Source organism: Dunckerocampus dactyliophorus, chromosome 13 (genome assembly GCF_027744805.1).
Source record: "Dunckerocampus dactyliophorus isolate RoL2022-P2 chromosome 13, RoL_Ddac_1.1, whole genome shotgun sequence".
In the NCBI taxonomy this organism is placed as follows: Eukaryota; Metazoa; Chordata; class Actinopteri; order Syngnathiformes; family Syngnathidae; genus Dunckerocampus; species Dunckerocampus dactyliophorus.
In genome coordinates this window covers 15,642,792-15,663,954 of record NC_072831.1, presented here as the reverse complement: position 1 = coordinate 15,663,954, position 21,163 = coordinate 15,642,792, and the positions used below count along the sequence as shown (strand labels likewise).

Genomic DNA, 21,163 nt, shown 5'->3' with positions numbered 1-21,163 from the left:
CTCAGGACATGACTCAGACTTTAGTCTACTGACTTGAAATTACACTCAATTAAAGTAACACTTGTTTTGAGCTGAACTCAACTGAACTGGACTGTTAGAAAACCTTCCACCCTTTCACCAAGCAGGTTTCATCAGTTCATGCTCAAAGACTAGATAGGACAGCTGTAAACTGAAGGGATGGTCCAAGACCTTAAAATTTAATCTCTCAGACTGGTTTCACTCAGTCGTGGTGCAAAACGACAGTCGTTACCATGCAGCGGAGTGAGACCTCTGCCTGCCAAAGACAGTCATTTGGGTGGAATGAGGGTGAAAAATTTAGACAGGCATTATTTCCAGGCTTTTGCAGGCCGTACTAAATGATGTGGTGGGTCGAATCTGGCAGCCGGGCCTTGAGTTTGACACGAGTGTTGTAAGGACTCAAAAATTTCGAGCTTATGACTTGAGACTTGACCCGACCTTGACTTGGACTGACGCGTCTTTACTTGAGACTTGAGATGAAAGACTTGAGACTTGTAAATCACCGACTTACTCCCACCTCTTCCTGCTTCGAGTACACTGAAGTAACACACGCACATCAGTTATGTTTGTTGTCAGCTAATGATAGCGATTTTTCAGCTAATTGTTTTTTATCAGACAAATGTTTTGGTTTCTGGCTGTGTCAAGTGTCCTACAGGGTGGGGGCCATGTTTTTGTACATATTTTTTATCATTTCATGTAGTATTGGTAGTTGCTCTGTGTGTATTTACTCATCTGTTATCTCTATGTGATGCCATACAATGGTTAGTGTTGTGTGTAGTTTTCCTCCCTGGCTGTAACCTTGAACAAGGTTGTACTATCATAGCTAATGACGCGTTGGCTTGCATGTAGATTGTTGCAATCAGAACTTAATGTTATTTGTTTTTTAGTTACAATGAAATGAAAAATAAATAGTCTAGATCAGTCTGAGATGCTAAACAATAGATGCACATAAGAGTTACTCTGTATTTTTAATCACTTCAAATAAATATTGCAAAAAATCAAATAGACCTTACTTAATTTTTTTCACATAACAGAATTTAAGAAAACACATTTGGAATATAAGATTTATTTACTAATCCTGTTTAGATTTTATGTGATAAAAGCAAATAGATTTACTTGATTTACAGTGGTAAAGGTTAATTAGAATATCATTGTGCAAAAAGTTACGGGGGTTATGAGATGGTCCACCTGCCTATTGGATCCCATCCCAACAGCCCTCCTCAAGCCACTCATTCCCATTGTGAGCCAAATTGTCACCCAGTCTGTTAATCTTTCACTGCACACTGGCCATGTCGCACCTTCCCTCAAAGTTGCTGTCATCCATCCTGTCCTCAAGAAGCCCTCATTAGACCCAGAAGTGCTTGCCAATTACAGGCCTATCTCCAACCTCACCTTCTTGTCCTAGGTCCTAGAGAAGTCCCTTATACTGGCGCCGTAGCCTTTTTGTATCCTTGTTAAAACATATTATTAAATGAAATCAATGTTATTATTAATAATAATATGAATAATATTATAATATTATTAAAACATATACAATACCTGCAGTGTACTCGTAATGTCTCTCTTCTGCAACGTAGTTGGTGACTCGACTCACAGCGACACAAATAACTTTGGTCGTGTCAAAAGAGGAATCTGCCAGGGCTGTGAAGCTAAACTTACCATTCCAAATATCATTTTCTTTGCCTATTTCTGCTCAATATTTGTTCCCTCTTCTGGCTTCACATCAGCTGCCTCCTCAGACGGCAGTGCCGGGCCGGGGGTCAAATAGGACGTTTGACGTTAATCGCTCGTCAAAAAAATGAGTGCCGTTAAAGGAAACTTCTGTTAACGCGTAACTTTGACAGCCCTACTTTAACACAACAAAATTTGGTCGTTGGTTTGTTACTTTAACCCAGTGGATTTAATACTTAGCCTACATTAAAAGAAGGTTGAAAACATGAACTTTATCTAACTTTATTCTGTCGATTTGACCAAGTCCAAAGACTACATGCCAAATAGTTATTCTTCATTGAGGATTCCAATCTGGCATTTATAAAATTGTGTAGGTCTGTCCAAAAGACATGAGAATGTACCGTCCCAGAACAAATGGGACATTGTTTCCTCCATACTGGCACAAACAGAGCATCGTGAGTCAATGTTAATCTTACATTTGAGCAGGTTGTTCTTTACAGGGTAGCACCTGTCAAGTAGTTCTTTCACTTTGTTTCTAAGTAAATATTTTCGAGGCAATAACCAAGCAGTCTTCCAGTTGATATCTTCATGCAAGTTATTCCAGTAAAAGGCTGATGCAGGTTTGGAAAACAATATCCCTTTGCACAATTTCCCTTCCACACTGATTTCAAGCTTTAGAACTTGAGAGTGAGCAATACAAACAAACAACAGGGAGTCAAGTCTGGAATTTTTCAAATTTGACCTTTTGGAACAAAAATTAATAAGAAAAGAAACGCTGAAATTGGACGGATCCCTCGATTTATACCAAATCTTTTGGTCGTGCCACACGATGGAACTGTTTGCGTCTGCATATCATGTTACTAGAAGTCCCAGGGTTTTCTTACTCCTGCTCCCATGCCCATGTCAAACTCATTCACGCAGGGGGACAAAACTCAAAGCCTACTTTAGGTTGTGGGCCGAACCGGACATTACCCCCTCCCTTTCATCTCAGGTTTGCATGGTACTTGGGGATGCACTAAATTACGCCTGGAGGGATCATTTAAAGACGTTTGTGTTAATATCCACAGACAGCAATGTGCTGTGTTGCTATTTATTTCTTTGTTGAATCCACTGGCCGAACAAGCCAATGACTTCACTTTATTTGCAGATTTCGTGCAGCTGTGTGGTGGAAACACGCACATCTGGGAGTACTACAGTAGATGACAGTAGCTACCAAATGACACAACCTGTTTGAATTGGGAAAAAAAGGCGTTTGTTTAAGTGGAGGACACAGTCATAATGAATTGAGACACTTGTCTATTACAGTGGTGGCCACTATTTGAGGGCATGAGGTACTTCAACAGTGGCTTTGCTTGTAAGAACCTCAGCTAAAATCAGAATTACAGTAACTGGTAAAACTACAACAACGACGACACACAAACATGAGTAACAATCATGAGTGTGCACTGCTACAAGTGTCTTTGTTTTTACTCTCCTTGTTTTTTCTCCTGCGCTTTCAACAACAGGGAACCCCGAGGCAGCATTGGCTCGAGAATGAACAGACACAAACAACATGTCCACCAAATGGAGGCTCAGACACGCTAATCATGTTTCTTCTGGAAACACAGTGCCGAGAAATGAGTTAGTAAGTACATTTGCCACATTGAGTCCCGCTCCAATGCCAACTGCAGCGGTTGTGCCGTTTTTGCAATTTCCTGTTCCGCCCCCTTTTTGTGTGATTGATTGCATCACCAGCCTCCAGCTTCTCTGTCATCTGTTCTGTTCGGCACATGATCCTCCCTGACGTCAGTCAACCCATAGAATTGTTGTGCAAGTATACATAATGTTGTGGCCAGTGTGTGCATAAAATCAAATAAAACCACTGACATGCATGATTAAAGGCTCTTCAAGTGCAGCCATTCCCCCAACACAAGCACTCATTTCGACACATATCACCACCATGCCTCCATAACGGTGAACCATTTAGCTCTGAAGGCACGTACCTCATTAGTCGCTACGAATAAAACACCCAGCTTTCTAATGGATGGAATGATTCACAAGGTGTCTCCAGCGGAACATCTCTTCATGGAGTTTGTTCTTTCTTTCAAAGTTCTTTCCATGCTTGGTCCTCTCACATCCCCAAAACATGCATGTCAGGTTACTTTGAGTAAAGTCAAATCACACATCCACAACACTCATTATTCACACTCCTACCGTCAGGCAGACGCTACAGGAGTTTGTAGTCCAGGACCACAAGGCTGGCAAACAGCTTTTACCCACAGGCCATCAGGCTCCTCAACGAAGCACTCGCACACGCCGCACGCAACACACGCACACACTCATAGCACTCTATTTATTTATTTGTATTATTTACTTGTATTAATGTCTCTTCTGTTGTTGTTGCTTAATTTATTGGTATATATGTTTATGTGTTTATGTTTCTTATGTTCTTATTCTTTCATTTGTTTTCTTTCTTTTCTTGGGAGAATGAACAGAATAAGATTTTCATTGCATGGTATAACTGCTGTTTTACCATGCACATGACAATAAAACTCTCTTGAATCTCTTGAATCTTGAAATCAAACTATTTTTATAGCGCATTTAGTGTGCCGCACAAGCCACATAAGAATAACAATTTAAAACAGTACAAACCATGAATAATTACGATACAGCAATAAATACAGGGCAAATTCTTGCTGACAACCACTTTCTGTAATTAATTGGAGAAAGGTGTGAATGTGAGTGTGAATGCTTGCTTGTCAATCGTCCGTCGTGTACGCCGCCGTCTTCCCAAAGCCAGCTGGGATAGGCTCCAGCTCTTGCCCAATTACTCACTCACCTACCTACACTGGTGAGAGGCAGTAAGGCAGATCGCCAAGCACAGCATCCTCTCAGCCATCACATCTACACTGTCAGCGTGTAATGACTCAGCTTCTCAGAGGCAAGTGTGGGAGGTTTTCTCTTGCCTACGTGAAACACATCCGCCATCGCCATAACAAGTAATGCGACCCACTTGAAATGACAGGGAACGCTGAGCTGCGTAGGTTTGTCTTTTCAATGTGCAGGTGCATTTTGGTTCAACATATTAGCTTTTTCTGAATAAACCATCTGTCAACTGTTTTTTGGTGGCCTTTTGGTGAGTGCGTACCCTAAAAATAATACTCTTGCCTGAAAAATTTGACAGATTTGGACCGCTTTTATGAGGAAGAATAGACAAAAGTCAAGGTGTCGTGGTAGACACCTACACAAAAAGACTGAACGCTCTAATTTTGCATTTACAGGCAGTAATAAATACTAGTCTAGTCTAGTATACTACAATAATGGGCAGCACGTGTGCCTTACAGTCAGGGGGTTCTGGATACTTTGGTTTCCTCCCACAGGCCAAAACTTGAAATTGTAGGTACTCGGCACTAATGAACGATAATGTAAGATGATGGATGGAACAGATGGAATGAGAGTCACGGTTTACCATTAGCCTGGACGTCAGGATACCGCAGCACCCTCTCTTCCGTCTGCCGTGATGCCGTCTCCGGCTCCATCTACAGCAGCTACCGGCGGTACGCAGCTTCGCAGGCTGCTGGGTCGTCCCGGCTAGCTGTCTGGGACGATGCAAGTGTTCCTCCAATGCCACGTCTACATAATCCACACTGCTTGCCTGTTGGAATTCCAGTAACAATTTATGATCATCCAATATATCAACTTGTGTTCACCTTTCTGCAAGTTTTGAGGCCAGATTGTGACAAAGTTAACTGCCGAAAGCTCGTGCCGCTGGAGCCACACATCTTAAACCTACGCCATGTCATCATGTCCACACAGAGCATTTTATGCTTGATTATCAGGTGATGATTACAGACTTAAGGTGAACAAGATGTGTTTTCTGTGACAAAACAGCCCACAGGGGGTCCTCCGATTAGGAACAAGTTTAACTCCTTACTTCTATCCATGTCGTTGCAGGCATTTCTACCTTTTTGAAATATTTCCCCGGGCTAGTCTGGAAAGGTAAACCTCCTCTCTGATCTCCTTGCAACAGCGCACGGAATCCATGACCTCTCTAGCATCCATTAGCATTTAAAGGGTCACTGACATGATTTACCAACTTTGCTTAAATATGTTCTATATTGTTTGCAATTATGTTCTACGATGTTCGTTTTATGAAAGCGAACGGTAAATTCGCCAAAATTACATTTTTTTGTTCATGGCGGGAGACGAAAAGGGGCGTTTCCCAAGTGACGTCAGCGCAGTCGACCCACTCAGCTAAATCAGCGTAAACAAGCGCTTGTCGATTTAAAATCCAAATAGTAGTCATGCCACATCGTTGTGTTGCCCGCTGGCTGTTTGTTTTATTTCCCAAAAGACGAAGGTTTAAGACGACAATGAACGAAGCAACGACATCGAACGAGAGACAAATGGACGCTCACCTCGCGTTCTGTTCTTTGCAATGTCCATTTCACTGAAGACTGCTATGAAGGAACTCCTTTACAAGAAGCGTATGGCTTGAAGGTACGATATAAACGCATTTTGGATGCTATTCCTGATATGCTAGACAGGAACAAAGAAGAAGAACGACGTCAAAGTTGCCACAGAACAGAGTAAGTCTTATTTACATATTGTATTGCAAACACTATGCCACCATAGCGACAAGCATTCAAACCATTGTACATGTTATAAAACATATTTTCACAGCGATAAATTGACGGTGGAGGGTGGGGCGGCGACGGCGCCAAAATACAGAACAAAAAAGGCTCTGAAGACCCCTTTACTCTCATGAAAGCCAATTTAAAAACAATAATTGAAGGATGAGCAACTCCAAGGTAATTTAAACTTAGCATTCTGTGTTTTCAAGTTGACCAATCCGCATCAGACACGCTAGTTTCATTGTCGGTGGTTCGAATAAATACAGATTAACTCCCTGTTCTGCAAGTTCTCTATTTCATCTCCAGATATTTCTTCCTCCTCAAAACTATTGAGACATCGCTCAAATCTTCGCTATAAATCACTGTAAACATCCTCGTTTGTATACTTGTGAAGTTCGACTGCACTGACGTCACTTGGGACGTCACTTTCTGTGCCTGGAGTTTGTCATGGCTCCCGCTGTGAACAATCAATTTTGCGAATTTCGCTGTCATAAAACGAACAACGTAGAACATATTTCAGCAAAGTTGATAAGTCTTGTCAGTGACCCTTTAATAATTGTACTGATGGCCGTGACAGTGGCGCGGTTGGGACCGAAAGAGCGCCGAATGTTGGTGGGTGTATCTCCTCTCGCTAAGCCTTTTATGATGTTCATTTTCACTTATATGGTGGTGGCTTTCCTTTTCTTTGGTGCACTGCTGCTTGGGAGACATAATGAAGTGTAAAAACTTATCATTCTTCCTCAGCGTAGCTGAGCAGGCACACATCGGATTCTCCCGGCGCACATGTGGCACATGGGGCATGTCAGAGGTATTCACTTAGTTATGTTCATTGTTGTGGTTGTGGTTCACAGTGGTGATTAGAACTGCAATCCTTCAAGCTAAGAGCTCCACCCATCCGCCCATCATTTTCCAGCTAGGCTCCAGCTCAGATCACTAAATGGCAATCCACCAAGCAGGCAATTTGTTTTACTGGCCTGATAAGATTGTGTAGACCAGTGGTTCCCAAACTTTTTAGTCGCCTACCCCTTCAGACATTTGACTTGAAGCCATGTACCCCCTACTGCTGCACACTTAAAAAACAAACAATTTTTACATTTCATTAAATTGAAATATTAAACGTGATTAATTGGTTTATTAATTTTATAGTAATTCTGGTTCAAAAATGTGTATTGTGCATGGTGATGAAGGTTTTACATGAGCACTGATATAGATAAGATGTGAATTTCTCTTGGAGATGAATAAAGAATTGAAGTATTCGTATGCTATGTATATTTTATTTCAGTTGGGATCCTTCCTTTTGAATGGGTTGAACCTGAGCTTTACTTTTGTCCACTTGCAATCGCTAATTTTTAAATCTGCATATTAATTTGACAACAAATCGAAAAGGAAAGTTGAACAAACATGATAAAACAGTATGCAAATATACAATACATCCAAGCAGCCATAAAGCCTCATTGGAATCTGGAATCTCCACACTCTCTTCCTGCCACGTACATATTTTGACAGGTTTTCACAGTGCAGGGATTGGACCACCAATATAAGTTAAACCTTCAAGATTACACTCTCAATATACAACATAATTATCAAATGTATCCATATAACTCACGCAGAGCAATGAAGAACTTCGTGCCGTGTCTCCTTCCTTCTTTCTGCTATGACGGTGCTATGAGGAGTTCAGGTGAGCTCGTAATTGTGAGCGTTAGGCGATCATTGCTCATTTTTGACAATTGGTGTGCCCCATTTTGGGACCCTAGAGTGTAGACAGAATGTAACTACTGCCAAGATGTTCATTGTACATTTATTTGTGACATGTGCAGGACAGAGTATAAATGTGTATACTGGATAAAAGAGACGTACTGTAGTCATACGAAAAAAGGCAATTTTTTACAATGAGCATCTTGAACATCTTGTAGGATTTTAACACATTTCTTTTGGGGCATTCCAAAATGTGCCCACTGACGTGAATGGAGGACAGCAACAAAAAGAAACGTGTTCACTTTTCTTATGTAACCTATGGATCCTCTCACCCTGGCACTTTCACATTTGATTACCAAAGCGATTGTTTTCTCAGCTATAATACAATGCGTACAGGCATTTTTTTTTACATTGAAACAGCGGTTACCATGTTCAAATATCGGACCCCATTAACAAAATGTGTATAGTAATAACAATAACAAATGTTTGACAACAATAAAAGCATTTGTTAATAGTCCCATCTTTTGCTATGCTTGATTGGAATAGTAAATAACCGTGTGCATCCATTGTTCGGTTTGTATACAGTGATGAAATAATGCAGACATGACACGAGCCTTGAGGAGAAAAAAGTTGCAGTCTTTGAGGCAATGATGAATACATTTTTTGACAGATGCGCGTCTAGTTGATTGGCTGGTGCACGGCTGCCCCCTTGTGGCCCACAGTACAGACTGCATGTGTGGTTTCCTCTGGTTTCTAGTAAGGACCGCCTGTTCTTGTCCTATTGCACAAGTTCTCTTCCAGCAGAGACAGCGACGAAAAGAAGTCAGTGTGTTTTTCCTCCACAAGTGCTAGCAAAAAAAAGTCAGCCTCCTGTACAGTGTCACATTTTTAAATAAATACTCTCCTAAAACAAAATGAGCACATTATAGCTTTTACAAAACAAACGATACAACAAAAAAGATAATTGCAACAACTCCTTGATGGAAGTCAGCACCAATATTTGGTGTCAGCTTTGGCTGAAAAAAAGTAAACAAAGGTTCAACGTAATATCAACTCGAGCAATCCAACACCAGCAGGTATTAAATATTTGTATTCAAATGAAATCTCAAACCCGCATTTAAGAGGGCGCAGAGACTATACATAGAGATATTTGACATGGATTTTTCTTTAAAAAACATTTTTCTCTGTTGGATAAATAAAAATAGCAAAACAAGTGAAATAGTCTGTCCGCCTTAGTGTCTGTTAACCAAGTCCTGCCCCTCCTCCTGTCATAGCTTCCCTAAATGAAAGAGAACCTGGCAAACAATGGCCACCACTCCTGCGTTGAGGACGGAAGAAATGGAAATGTCTAACAATCGGCTTTCATAGAGCACAAACTCTGCTTTGTTTTCCTCTACCTTGGCCATGGCCAACAGTCCTTTAGCTGCTCTGCACAACATGCTGACGCTAGGCACATCCATGTGGGCGTGGCCCATGTGCAGTAAGCTGTGAGGGTTCTGCTGGTACTGTGCCATGCTGACGCCATCTTCTAAGAAGGCCACCAAATTACTCACGCTTCCTTTCTGCATGGCGATGGCACGTGCAGCCGTAGGGTCTCCTTGTGCCAGGTGGGAGATGACGGCCACGGCCATCTCCCTGTACACCTGGGCCTTCCTCTGACCCACGTAGCGGACCAGTATTGTAAAGAGTTTCTCCTGGCGACTGAAAGATGGTGTGGCTAGAAGGAGATCTACATTACCGTCCTGGATGCTAAGCTTGCAGAGGCACTCGAGAACCAGCCTCTGAGGGGTGAGCTGGGAGTAGACCGCAGCCGAAGGGAAGGGGTCCTGGGCTTCGGCTGATGGGCACACCATCCAGTGGAGGAGGCCGTCCAAGATGGGCAGACAGATGTTGTCGGGATAGGTGGAGAGATCCAGCTGGCCTGAGATATTTGCCAGAGTCACCATTGCATTTTCTCTGAGCAGACTCAGACACTCCCACCACCACTCGTCTTTACTGCTGGAAAGTCCTTTATCTCGCTGCTCGTCTCTTTGATAGCTAGGGGGCGATCTGTTCCTCTCGGGGTGCTGGTGGTGCAGCAGCAGGAGCCTGCCCAGAAGAAGAACCAGCGCAGGGTGTCGAGACAAATCCAAGTCATTCCCCGGGATGAAGGACAAGCCACGGACAATGTTGGAGACGCAGAGGCAGCGCTTGGCCAGCGATTCCTGCCAGGCTGAGCTTGTGGACAGCGGGGCTTCATCCAGGCAGCGTGGCTCGTCCTCCAGCAAGGTGATGCGGTCCTGTTCTCCGTCCGGATGCACCCTGAAAGGGTAGGAAGGCAGGGAGCGTGCAGGGTGGGCGTAAGAGAGGGCGTCAACCCGCGCACACAGAACATCATCAATTGTAGCGATGATATGTTTCCTCGGTTGCTCCTTCTCACCATGCACCTTGTGTTCTTTGTCCTCCACCCTGGCAGGTGGACCACGGCGAGGTTCAAAGTATGTCTGAATGTGAGACGTGGTGTCGCCACCACCTGCCTGCCAGTGGAGCAGCCCACTGGTGAACTCTTCAACTAAGTCACCTGTCATGTCTTCACTTATGTCCTCTTTGTCAACAATGCTGATGGGGAATTTATCATATTTGCTAGCTTGTTTGGGTTTGGGTTCCTGCTCAGCAACGAGCTGCTCAGCATCACACTGATTTTTACTCTCCGCTTTCTTTTCACCCTCCTCTTTGTCTTCTTCACTTTTTTTTATGCACCCTCCAGGCTCCTTCTTCCCATCTGTTGATACAGGCTCTCCATCAGCAGGAAGAGATTCCTCTATGTTGTTCCCAGGTAGGTCCGCGGGCACCTCCGTAGCTGGTATAGACTCGGATATCAACTGGACAGCACTTTCGGTTTCATCGTTCAGGATGGGTTCTTCATTCTTGCCACAGGTGGGGACCGACGAGCTTTCCTGTGGCACCATTCCTACTTCAAACTCTTGAAGGATGCCGAAGATATCAATTAGGCAACGACGGAAGTACTCGACAACAAGCTCCAGGAAGCCCGGCAACTGGACACGCAAAAACATGTCAACATTAGGAGTCAATCAGAATCAAACTGAAATATGAACTTGGTCTGATTATTTTATGATGCGTCCCAAATCAGACATAAGGAGTCATTGTGCGTGTACCTTCACTGAGGTGTCGTGCAGAGACCGGTTTACCTGGGAGAGGTTGAAGGAGGCCACCGTGCTGTCGTCGTACAGCAGAATGTTGATGGTGTCGAGCGCCCACGTGCTCTCTGCCAACAGGCCGGACTTCAGAGACATCATCACACGCCAAGCCTCGGGCATTCCTGGGATTAAAAACACAGACAGAGGAAAGCGTTATCGCATTTTGCCCAAATAGAAAAATCAGATTTAAATTAGCGCTGTCAAGAGATTAAAAAAAGAGAAATTCATTCTGAATAGTTATTAATTGATCTAATTAATCTTTAATCTCACTTCAAAATTGCTGAGAAAAGATCCCACCTTGATGTGTTTTCATTGAAATTTATTACATTATTCTGGCAGATTAGATTATTGAGGTATTGCAAAAAAGTCTTTTACTGTTTTTAACAGACTGCAGATGCAGTCCAAGCCATTTTCCTTCCGCTTTATCTGAGACTAGTGGCAACTGCTGCCTGCAACCTTTAGTGTCGAACACCGGAGGGGAATATTGCTGTTCTTTTGTGAAATCTCCCAATAATTAGAAAATAAAAATAAAATAAAACATATTAGAAAATAAAAAATAAAATAAAACATCAGCTCCATGCAAGCACTGAAGTTAGCATATCAAAAAACATGAAGAACACTTTTCTGAGCAATACAATTATTCGTACAGCTTGCTGATTTGTTGTGTGATGGGTCACTGAACGCGTATGCAACACTTCTGTTAACCCCTTGTCTTCCACCGTGTTTGTTGGCCTGCAGTCTGTCGCAATCCATATGGCAAGAACATTGGTCGGTCGCAGACTTGCTCATACGCGGGGTGTTCTCTCGAGTTTCATTTGGCAAAGAGCCTTGCTATGGCTCTCTAAATTGCTAGTGTTTTTCTGGTAACGTCAGCTGTGACTGCACTCGCAACCGGGTGCTGCCGCTACTCACCTTGCCCTCCCAACTACAATGGGAGCCTATTAGCTTATGGTAAACAAGCCCAAACACAATGCCAGCCAATCAATGTCCTCTTCAGGGTGTGATTAAGCATTGTTTTCCACCCCCAACAACTAAAACACAAGAAGCCAAACGCCTGAAAACAGATTTCATGAAAAGGAAAAAGAGAAATCTTATTAATGCAGTTTAAAATGACTTAAATACGACTATCATTTGACACCCCTACTTTAAATCAGTCACCATTACTGTTGTCTTTTCATTGGTAATTTGTGGTCATTTATTTATTTAACAAACACGATAAAGATGTTTCACTTTAATCAAGCTCTTTCATTGAACAGCCAAAACATAAATACTGAATAAAATAAACATGTCGGACTGACAAATAAAACCATGTAAAAAGTAAAACCATGGTTTCTTTTGTTACAGTTTACTAGAAGAAGTTTTGACAATGAAGTAAAATCAAGTCATGGACTCAAATGTGTACAGCAGATCATATATTCCTGTTCATTTCCATAAACTCTGACACAAAGTTTCCCATTTTGCACCCCTAAACTGTGAGAATACACGAATATGTCCAGATTCAAATCCCACACTGGAAATGTACTAAAAGCATCTCACCTGTGTCCTTTGAGGTAAGCTTGCGTCGATGCCTGAGAATCGGCATGGTACCCTCCACTGATCCTGGTGGGTAGTTGAGGTCCCTTCTCAGGTTGGGAGGGAACTGACCCAGTGTTCCGCATCCCTGAGATCCCATCATGGGCATCCCAGGCTTTGACATCTTCATGACTGACATGAAAGCTGCTTTGCTGGGTGACACCCGAGAGTCCATGGCCCGCTGAAAAGCCCCTGGACTTGGCGCTCTGGGCAGGTGGTTTGCCATGGACTGGGAGTTGGAATAAGACGATGGGGGGTGGCGTGATGAAAAGGGAGTCATGCTGCCTGGAGATGACATATAAGGAGACTGCCGGTGCCAATGATCCTGTCCGGGCCGCCCGTCCATATCTTCTCTGCCAATGGAGCCATAAGGGGGCATCTGGGATGAGGGCCCTTGTCGGTTGGGGTAGGGATAGCTGAGGTCTGTCCTGGATGGCCACATGTTGGGACCGTCACCAGTGTGGTTTGGAGTAGCCCCCCCACTCATCATACTGTGCTGACTTGGCATAGAAGAAGCCATGCGGTCACGGGGGTAGGGGTAAGGGAACTGTCCTTGGAGGGGTCTGTGATCTGGGCCTGAATAGCCCCCACTATAGTGGTTATACATATCTGTCTGCTGGTTGGGGTACTGCATGCCATACATGTCGCTCTCGTGCCTCTTGGGTGGGGGGCCATAAATGCTATCCATGGGCCTTTTGTAGCCCTGCCAAGCCAAGGTAGACCCTGTTAGTAAACATACTCTTACACACACAACTGATTCTTTATACTTTGTTTTTCTTTTTACTTTATCTGGTACTTTAGTTTTAAATATAATTGGACCTCTTCACCAGAGACATGTTAAGAATATACTGTAACTAAAAATCCAAATGCAAAGTTTCATGCTTATTATGTTGTTCTTATAGTCAAAAAGTTGTAGTAAGTCATTCATTTATCATCACTTCCCTAACTACTGTACAGTACTATTACTAATACTACTACTACTACGAGAGAGCTAAGTTGTGGTGGACTTTTCGGAATACCACTCATCACATAATTCCACTTTCCATTAAAAATGACGAATAAAATTGAACTATGAGTAGAGGATATAGCTCACCTGTTGCTGCTGGTACATTCCAGAAGGATGCATCCCATATGGCATGCCAGGGTACTGTGAACTATAGCCGTCATGTCTGCAAGGCGAAATGAGAAAGAATGGAACACTCACTGCTTTCTGTTGACACGTGATGGAACTATGACACATGCAAACAGGTTCTTACCTCTGCTGTGAAGGATATCTGTTGGGAGAATACATGCTACCCTCACTGTGAGGTCCCATGTTGTTCTGACTGCCAGGAGGACCCATACCTCCCTCCATCCCCATCATGTGGTCTGGTCTGAAGAATAAACAACAGTTCAATATCCATGCTGCGATTCATATCCATTTGAAAAAGTCAAAACGCTCAAAATGTGGTGAACATTTTCAGGAAAAATACTGCCGGCTGCGCATGCAACACCTCAGCATGTCCTGTGAGACATCAGCATCCAGAAGGAATAACTTCACAAGCGTATTTTATGTGCGTATCAGGTGTGTTAAGCTCGGGTTATGCTTGACGCATGTACGTGCCGCACGGAAATGAGACGTGCTGAATCAGCCAGAGGCAACTTTTGCAGTCGGTGCGTCATGTCCCCGCTCTTAGCCCCTATTTTCCCAGATGATAGAGGGCAGTGGAGCGTCTACAGCATTCGTACAACAATACACCATAGTAGAAGTAGAAAGCGTTGTTTACAGCACGGTGACGAGCATGAGCTTAAAGGTAGCCAACCCATCTCTTTCAGAATTGGTGGGACATTCTTTCCTCCTCCTGGACCACCACTTTTCCCTTTAGCACCCTTTCTTGCCTTCACATATCGGTCTCTTAACTTTGTCCAACTTTTTTTGTTTAACCGCCTCCTCGTCTCTTCCAAGAGTGGCAGCAATTTCTCTCCAATAATGGATGACAATCTGTTGATTGCCGTGATTTTTATGAGCCAAATTAAAAAAAGAATCCAAAAAATGTTTTTTCGAGATCCCCGCCACCAGGGGCTCTTGCTTGTCCGGCATGTTTTTACACGCGAGGCCGCGTAGCTAGAAAATTGCGGACCTCGTGGATGCGTCAAGCATAAACCACGCTTTAAGAAGCAGTTTCAATGCCATCTACTGTACAGAGTTGTTTGTCCCGACAAGTGACCAAAATAGTCCCATTATCATGTGTTCGCGAGCGAGGGCGAACAGGTAGTGCCAAAAAAAAAAAAAAAAGTAGTCCCGAATCAATCTATGGCAATCCAAATTTACTTATGGCAGGCCGCCGCATTAAAAAATATATCAAAAACACTGAAAAGGTGTGAGTTTTAAGGTTACTTGCTTTCTCCTTCAGGTTTTTTGCTTGTTTTTGTGCACTTTTGTCTGACAGTTGATAAAATGTCACTTAAAACATTGACTGTGCAGTTAAGGGGTTTTATGACTGGGACAGCTTGACCCTGGAACAAATGAATTCAATTTCCTTTACTCGTCAAAGTCAACAAACTGTATTCAACCTTAGAAGTTCCCCCCCGCCCCCGTAACAGGAATTGAACAAGTGCTAAAAACATCTGGCTCTGGCTCAAATGCTCACCTCCTGTCGTAGCCAGGCCCGTATGGGTACTGCGACCGTTGAGTCATGCTCAGGGCTGTTGGGGGCCGCCCGTACATGTCCTGAACACCACTGGTTGGAATTTGGCCGGGCATGTAGGGATCAGCTCCTACCACTGAGGAGGAAAACAGAAATACAGTAAATGGAGGAATAGACTTGACACTCCTTTCTAACATGCGATAGGTTGAAAATGTAAAATAGTGTGGTCTACACAGAGTTTTTCATCATTGTGAGTTATGGCCTCTGCCAGCCAGCAGGTGGCAGCATCCCCATAAATATATAAATATTCACCACTTTCACTGTTTAGATCTATTGTTCTTTGGATGCTGCTGTTATCATGCAGCGTACGTCCGCCATATTATTCATTCAAACTCCATTCTCCGGTTTGTTTTGAAGTCCGAAGCACACAAGTTGGTACAAACAGGTGGTCCTCAGCAGGTTCAAAAGAGGACGATGAAAAGGACGAACAAAGTTAAGATGAGACGAATGCTAAGATACAAGAGCAGCACATGTATTCAGTGAAGAGGTGTGTGGTATAACAAACACCTTTAAAGACATCTGTCACTCAGCAATATCAGTGACTTGGCAATTTTTTACACATAAGACACAAATAATAGAATTTTGACATTTTTCATTAACTGGGGTAAATAATATTCACACAATAGTCAGCAGAATACTATAAGCCAAGGCTTCATGTTTGCCTCACTCACTCTTCCTCATGCCAGCGAACGGATCCTTGGCATCGTACTGCATCCTCATCATCATGTCAGGCATGCCGAGGCCCTGCTGGTACGACGCAGAGGGGGGCAGAGAAGAAGAGCGCTTCTGGAAGGCCGGGTCGCTGACCTCTGAGAAGGGGTCCTGCACACTCACGCTGCTCCTGGACCAGGGGAGGGGCAGAGCAGCAGATGGACAAGTAGAAGAGAAGGAACAAGGAGAGAAGGAAGGAAAGGTAGACAGTGTTTTCAATCATTTATGTCAATGGATGTTCTGTTAGTTCAGTATATAGGGCACGGAGTGCATGATGACACTTTAGCCCAGAGCCGCATTTTCAGAAAACGTTTATTATATATTTCTGTAATATCTTCATATTTGCACCACACCAAATGGATAAGTCATAAATCAGTCATTAAGTCTTAATTTAAAACACAAGCAGGAGGACCTGCTGTGAAAGCGCTAGTCAACAATCCTCTGTATCACTAGTTCTCAAAATTGGGAGTACTTGAAGGCACTCCAGCGGGCGCACGAAGTGAAAAATAAGTAGTTGCAGTTGGAAAAATAAGTATTTGATCCCCTGCTGACAAAGATATGACCAGTATAAAACTTTTATGGTATGTTTTTTGTAACTGAAAAATAAAAAAAAACAGTATTAAATAAAGTTTATACGTTGATTTTTATTTTTAAGAACACATCTTTTTTATAATCTCAAAAGATTTCTGATCATTATTTTAATTTGCACAAAGCTTTTATTCATAACTAAGTACATTATTTCTTTGCTTCATTTTTCCCACCAAATGCTTCAAACAAGAACACGACTAATGGGCGCTGCTTTGGACAGTTAAGAAATCAGATAGTGATGCGATCGTGGTGTGCTTTACATCTTTTTTCCTAACAAAAATGCTTTTCTTTAGCTACTAAAAATATTCCACTTGGGGTACTTTACTAAAAAAAAAAGGTTGAAAAAGGTTGAAAACGTCTGCTCTTTATGACAGGCGTGCTCTAGTGTTTTTAGGTTAATGTTAGCCGATCCCAAATTTTGAACTGAACGGGCGGGTCTACTTTCATTAAAAGGCGGGATCTGATCTGCGGAGCACCATTTGAGAAGTCCAGCCTTGGCACTTTGTAGGCAGGCTGTTTACTTAATCCGGGGTTAAACTGTTCCATCATACTGTATTGTTTTGCAGGTATGCCCCTCCAGACCCTGAAAATAAGACGACCTTTAAAAAAAAAAAAAAAAATCTGTTTAATATTGTACCATTATATTTATTTTATTCATCCATCCATCTTCTTCCGTATTTATTTTATTTACATATATATTTTCTATCCAACCATTACTTTTTGTTTTTCCTACCAAATGAAACATAATGAACAAAGCTGTAAAAGTAGTTTTAATCCAATTAAGATTATAACTCTATCACGGTTCTTCAAACATATATTTATTAATAAAAAAAAAATATGCATATTTAAGCAACTTGTACGTATTTTTTGTCTAAATTAAGTATTTTGAAACATAAAAATGGCTAAATGAAGTAAAATACAAAATATAGGCATTCAGAAGATGATTCAAATTGTAAATGTAGTATTCAACATTGTTCACTAGGTGTCAGTAATTGGTGAGACAAGCACCAGACTTGATTGATGGAACAGCAGGCTTTTATTGCAGGTGTAAATTATCTCACAACAGGCGCAATAATAGTAACATCCTCCTACTACTACTGCTACTAATAAGAATAATAATAACAACAACATGGGCTACCATGACCAACCGCTAAAAAGCTAAAACTAATCTATGAACCCCCAACGTCACTTCCTGTCCACTACTCATTCTGCTCCCCTACGAGCACTGGATCACACTTAGTGTGACACACATATGCATGACTTTTATTTATGTCTTAAATGTCTTATTTTCTCTGATTGTATCTACTATACTGGATAATACAAATAAGGTGACTATATGGGTGTTATTTCATGTCTAGAGGACTCTAATAATGTTAGAAGACAAATAGGTTTTCCATGCCATAACTACAAAAATATTCCATTTATAAAACAGGAATCCTACTTTGTGGAAATCCACTTATCACGGTCAGGTGTGGAACCAACTAACTGTGATAAATGAGGGATTACTGTATTATTATCAACGTTATTCATTACTATAAAGACAGCAACAGAACTGAAAAACGTAATATTTTTGAGTCAGCCTGTTCTACACACACAATTGAATTTTGGTAGTTACACACAGAAAATGATAGCTAATCTTGGATTAACTTAATATTTATGTCTTGAGTGCTTCATGGAACCATTAAATGCTGAGAAAAGTCTATAGGACCATTTTACTCCTGACAATCAGTTAATTCACACTTTACTAGTATTTCTGGTCATGGTAACAGGTAAGCTGGTGTCTATCCCAGCTGACTTTGGCAAGACATGAGATACACCCTGGACTGGATTGTGTAATTGTGTTGTTTGTTGAGCAAAGGAGAAGGAGCGTCCTTTGCAGGACTAACATGCTCACATGTCGTACAGCGGAATAAAAGAAGAGCTTGACTTCATCTTCAAATCACAACTGATAAGTGTAATACGAGATTCCTCACATCCGTCTAGTGTGACCTTTAAGGTTTGTAAATCAACTCCCCTTTCCTTTCCTGATATATTCATCAATTTGAAAGTGATATTTTACAGTGACAGTAGTCACACGGAATGTCAAATATAACACAAATGAGTGACGACTGATACTGCAACAGCGAAAAAGGCAGTCATGCCGCAAATAATCAAGGCAGTAGAAGTGTAGAAAAAGGGAATATGGTGGGTGGTACCTGTTGATTGACACAGGTGCGACCTGTCCAAGCGGGGTGGTGGCACGTGTCGGGGGAATGAGGTCAACTGCACCTTCCACAGTGGAGCTGCTGCCAGAAGACTGGGGTGTTTGTGGACCTTGGAGGGAGCCACCAGAGTTAGCTGGACGACAGAAATGATGGGAGGTTAGCATTTATTTAAACCACAAAATAAAAGCTGAAAACTGTCAGTCGTCTGCCTGCTATGTATGTTCTCCCATTGTCGGGTTGTGTTAGCATCTGGCTACTATGTGGTGGGAGTGATGACCTACATTAGAAGAGAACCTAACAGAAATGAAAGAAATGTCTCATGCCAATGAGATTGGTTGGCCGATACTATTTGACATCCCGAGTTATAAAATCAATAGATCTCGACTAAAACTAGGTTAGTGTGTTCTCAATATTATAATACCACAATTGAGTGAATTCTAGGAGTGAAGATCCACAAGAGGCTGGTAACACAAGCACATAAAATCAAGGGATACAAATTCCCTGAAGCAAGTTTAATGGGAAAATATGGACTGCTCTTCTTAAAAGATGACAAGGGCAAAGACAGAATATGAAAACATCCTAATGAGCATTTAGCGTAAGAAGCTTTCCACTGGAAGAGCCTCAGTGGCCTCTTACTGCACCGCACGTTTCCAACAGGAAAACACAGACTCATGCTTTAAAAATTCATACTAATTCTGAATTATTCAACAACGCCCCCTGCCTCTACATTGTGGGAGACAGAGAAAGAAAGAGACAGAACTAGGGGCAGAGATGGTTATCCCATAATGGCAGCAGGAGAAGAGGTGGAACTCCTAACTTACTGGGATAACTCCTCCCTTTCATCAGAAGAGTCACGTGTTACAGTAAACAGTGGCGGCTTTAACCGAGGTTTCTCATTCTTCAAGAGCAGATGCGTATAATACTCAGCCGTGGGTTGAAAGAAGGCAGAGGGGAGATGGACGAGAGAATGAACTCAAGTACCCTTTGCTCCACATTTAGAGGGAGAAGAATGACAGTAGGGGAAAAATGTGTAAGAGGCATGTGGCTGACATTTTATGTGTGTGTCAGTGGGTGACATAATCCAGGGGGATGGTGGGAGTCTTTTGTGAATGAAAGGTGACAAAGAGGTCAGGTTTGTTTACATTATACATTGCAGAGCTCATTAAATCATGCCTACGCACACACACACACACACACACACCAGCCTGCTGGACACACGCCCCCCATGACATCACCGCACTGTCAAGTCAATAAATAGATTGGCAGGCTCTCTGGAGGCTAGTTTTTAGATTTAGAAACGATGTCATTTGGAAGTCAAATACTTGCTATACCAGTGTTTTGCGCTACAATCTTTAGATGGGAAATGATATGTGGTGGACTGGTGCCACAAACGTCACTCACAAACGCACCTGGTCTGCAAGAGAATGAATAAAAGGTATCAGTGTTGACAATTTAACGACTTTGTCGCTAGATTTAGCGAGTAATCAGACCCCTCTAGACATTCTTCTGAAAAAAAGCAACTAGCGACAAATCCAGTCAAGAGACTTTTGGAGAGTCTGACGTGAAAGCACGTATCACTCTTCTCAACGAGCAGCGAGTGCTGCAGTAGCCCCCTCCACCATCTAAAAGCACTCACAGGCTGAATTTCTCTGTAGCAGAAAAGCTACACATAGAATGCTCTTTGCAGACTGAAATCTGAGTAAAAGTACAGCTCTCAGGTTAAACAGACATACCTTGACATACAATTGTGTGAAAAGGTGTTTTCCTCCTCCCTGATTTCTTGTTTTTTTTTGCATGTTTGTCACACTTAAATGTTTCAGATCATCTAACAAATTAAAATATTAGTCAATGACAACACAACTGAACACAAATTGCAGTTTTTAAATGACACTAAAGAAAGTAACTGAGTTTGATCAGTCTGGAAAAGGTTATAAAGCCATTTCTAAAGCTTTGGGACCGCTTTGGGACCTGGGAACAGTGGCGAACCTTCCCAGGAGTGGCCGGCCAGTCAAAATGACCTCAAGAGCGCATCAAAGACTCATCCAAGAGGTCACAAAAGACCCCACAACAACATCCAAAGAACTGCACACCTCACTTGCCTCATTTAAGGTCAGTGTTCATAAGTGTTTCACCATAAGAAAGACACTGGGCAAAAACGGCCTGCATGGCAGAGTTCCAAGACGAAAACCACTGCTGAACAGAAAGAA

The 21,163-nt window shown here is 42.3% G+C and overlaps 1 protein-coding gene across 5 annotated transcripts in view; it reads right to left on the bottom strand.

The window, feature by feature from the left end:
* Positions 1-21,163, bottom strand: part of arid1b (AT rich interactive domain 1B (SWI1-like)) — a 263,934-nt gene that overhangs the window by 3,013 nt on the left and 239,758 nt on the right. For 4 of the 5 annotated variants that reach the window (XR_008573456.1, XR_008573455.1, XR_008573454.1 and 1 more), the window contains 9 exons: positions 18,948-19,089; positions 16,125-16,294; positions 15,397-15,529; positions 14,023-14,139; positions 13,860-13,935; positions 12,731-13,469; positions 11,186-11,316; positions 7,909-11,032; positions 5,138-5,323 (listed from right to left, as the gene is read on the bottom strand). Coding sequence is in view for 1 of the 5 variants with exons in the window: in XM_054796793.1 (XP_054652768.1) it covers positions 9,266-11,032; positions 11,186-11,316; positions 12,731-13,469; positions 13,860-13,935; positions 14,023-14,139; positions 15,397-15,529; positions 16,125-16,294; positions 18,948-19,089 (3,275 nt within the window). In the remaining 4 variants the exon portion in view is untranslated. Of the gene's footprint in view, positions 1-5,137; positions 5,324-7,124; positions 11,033-11,185; positions 11,317-12,730; positions 13,470-13,859; positions 13,936-14,022; positions 14,140-15,396; positions 15,530-16,124; positions 16,295-18,947; positions 19,090-21,163 lie in introns of those variants that run through there. The other variant, XM_054796793.1, reaches the window with a different exon arrangement.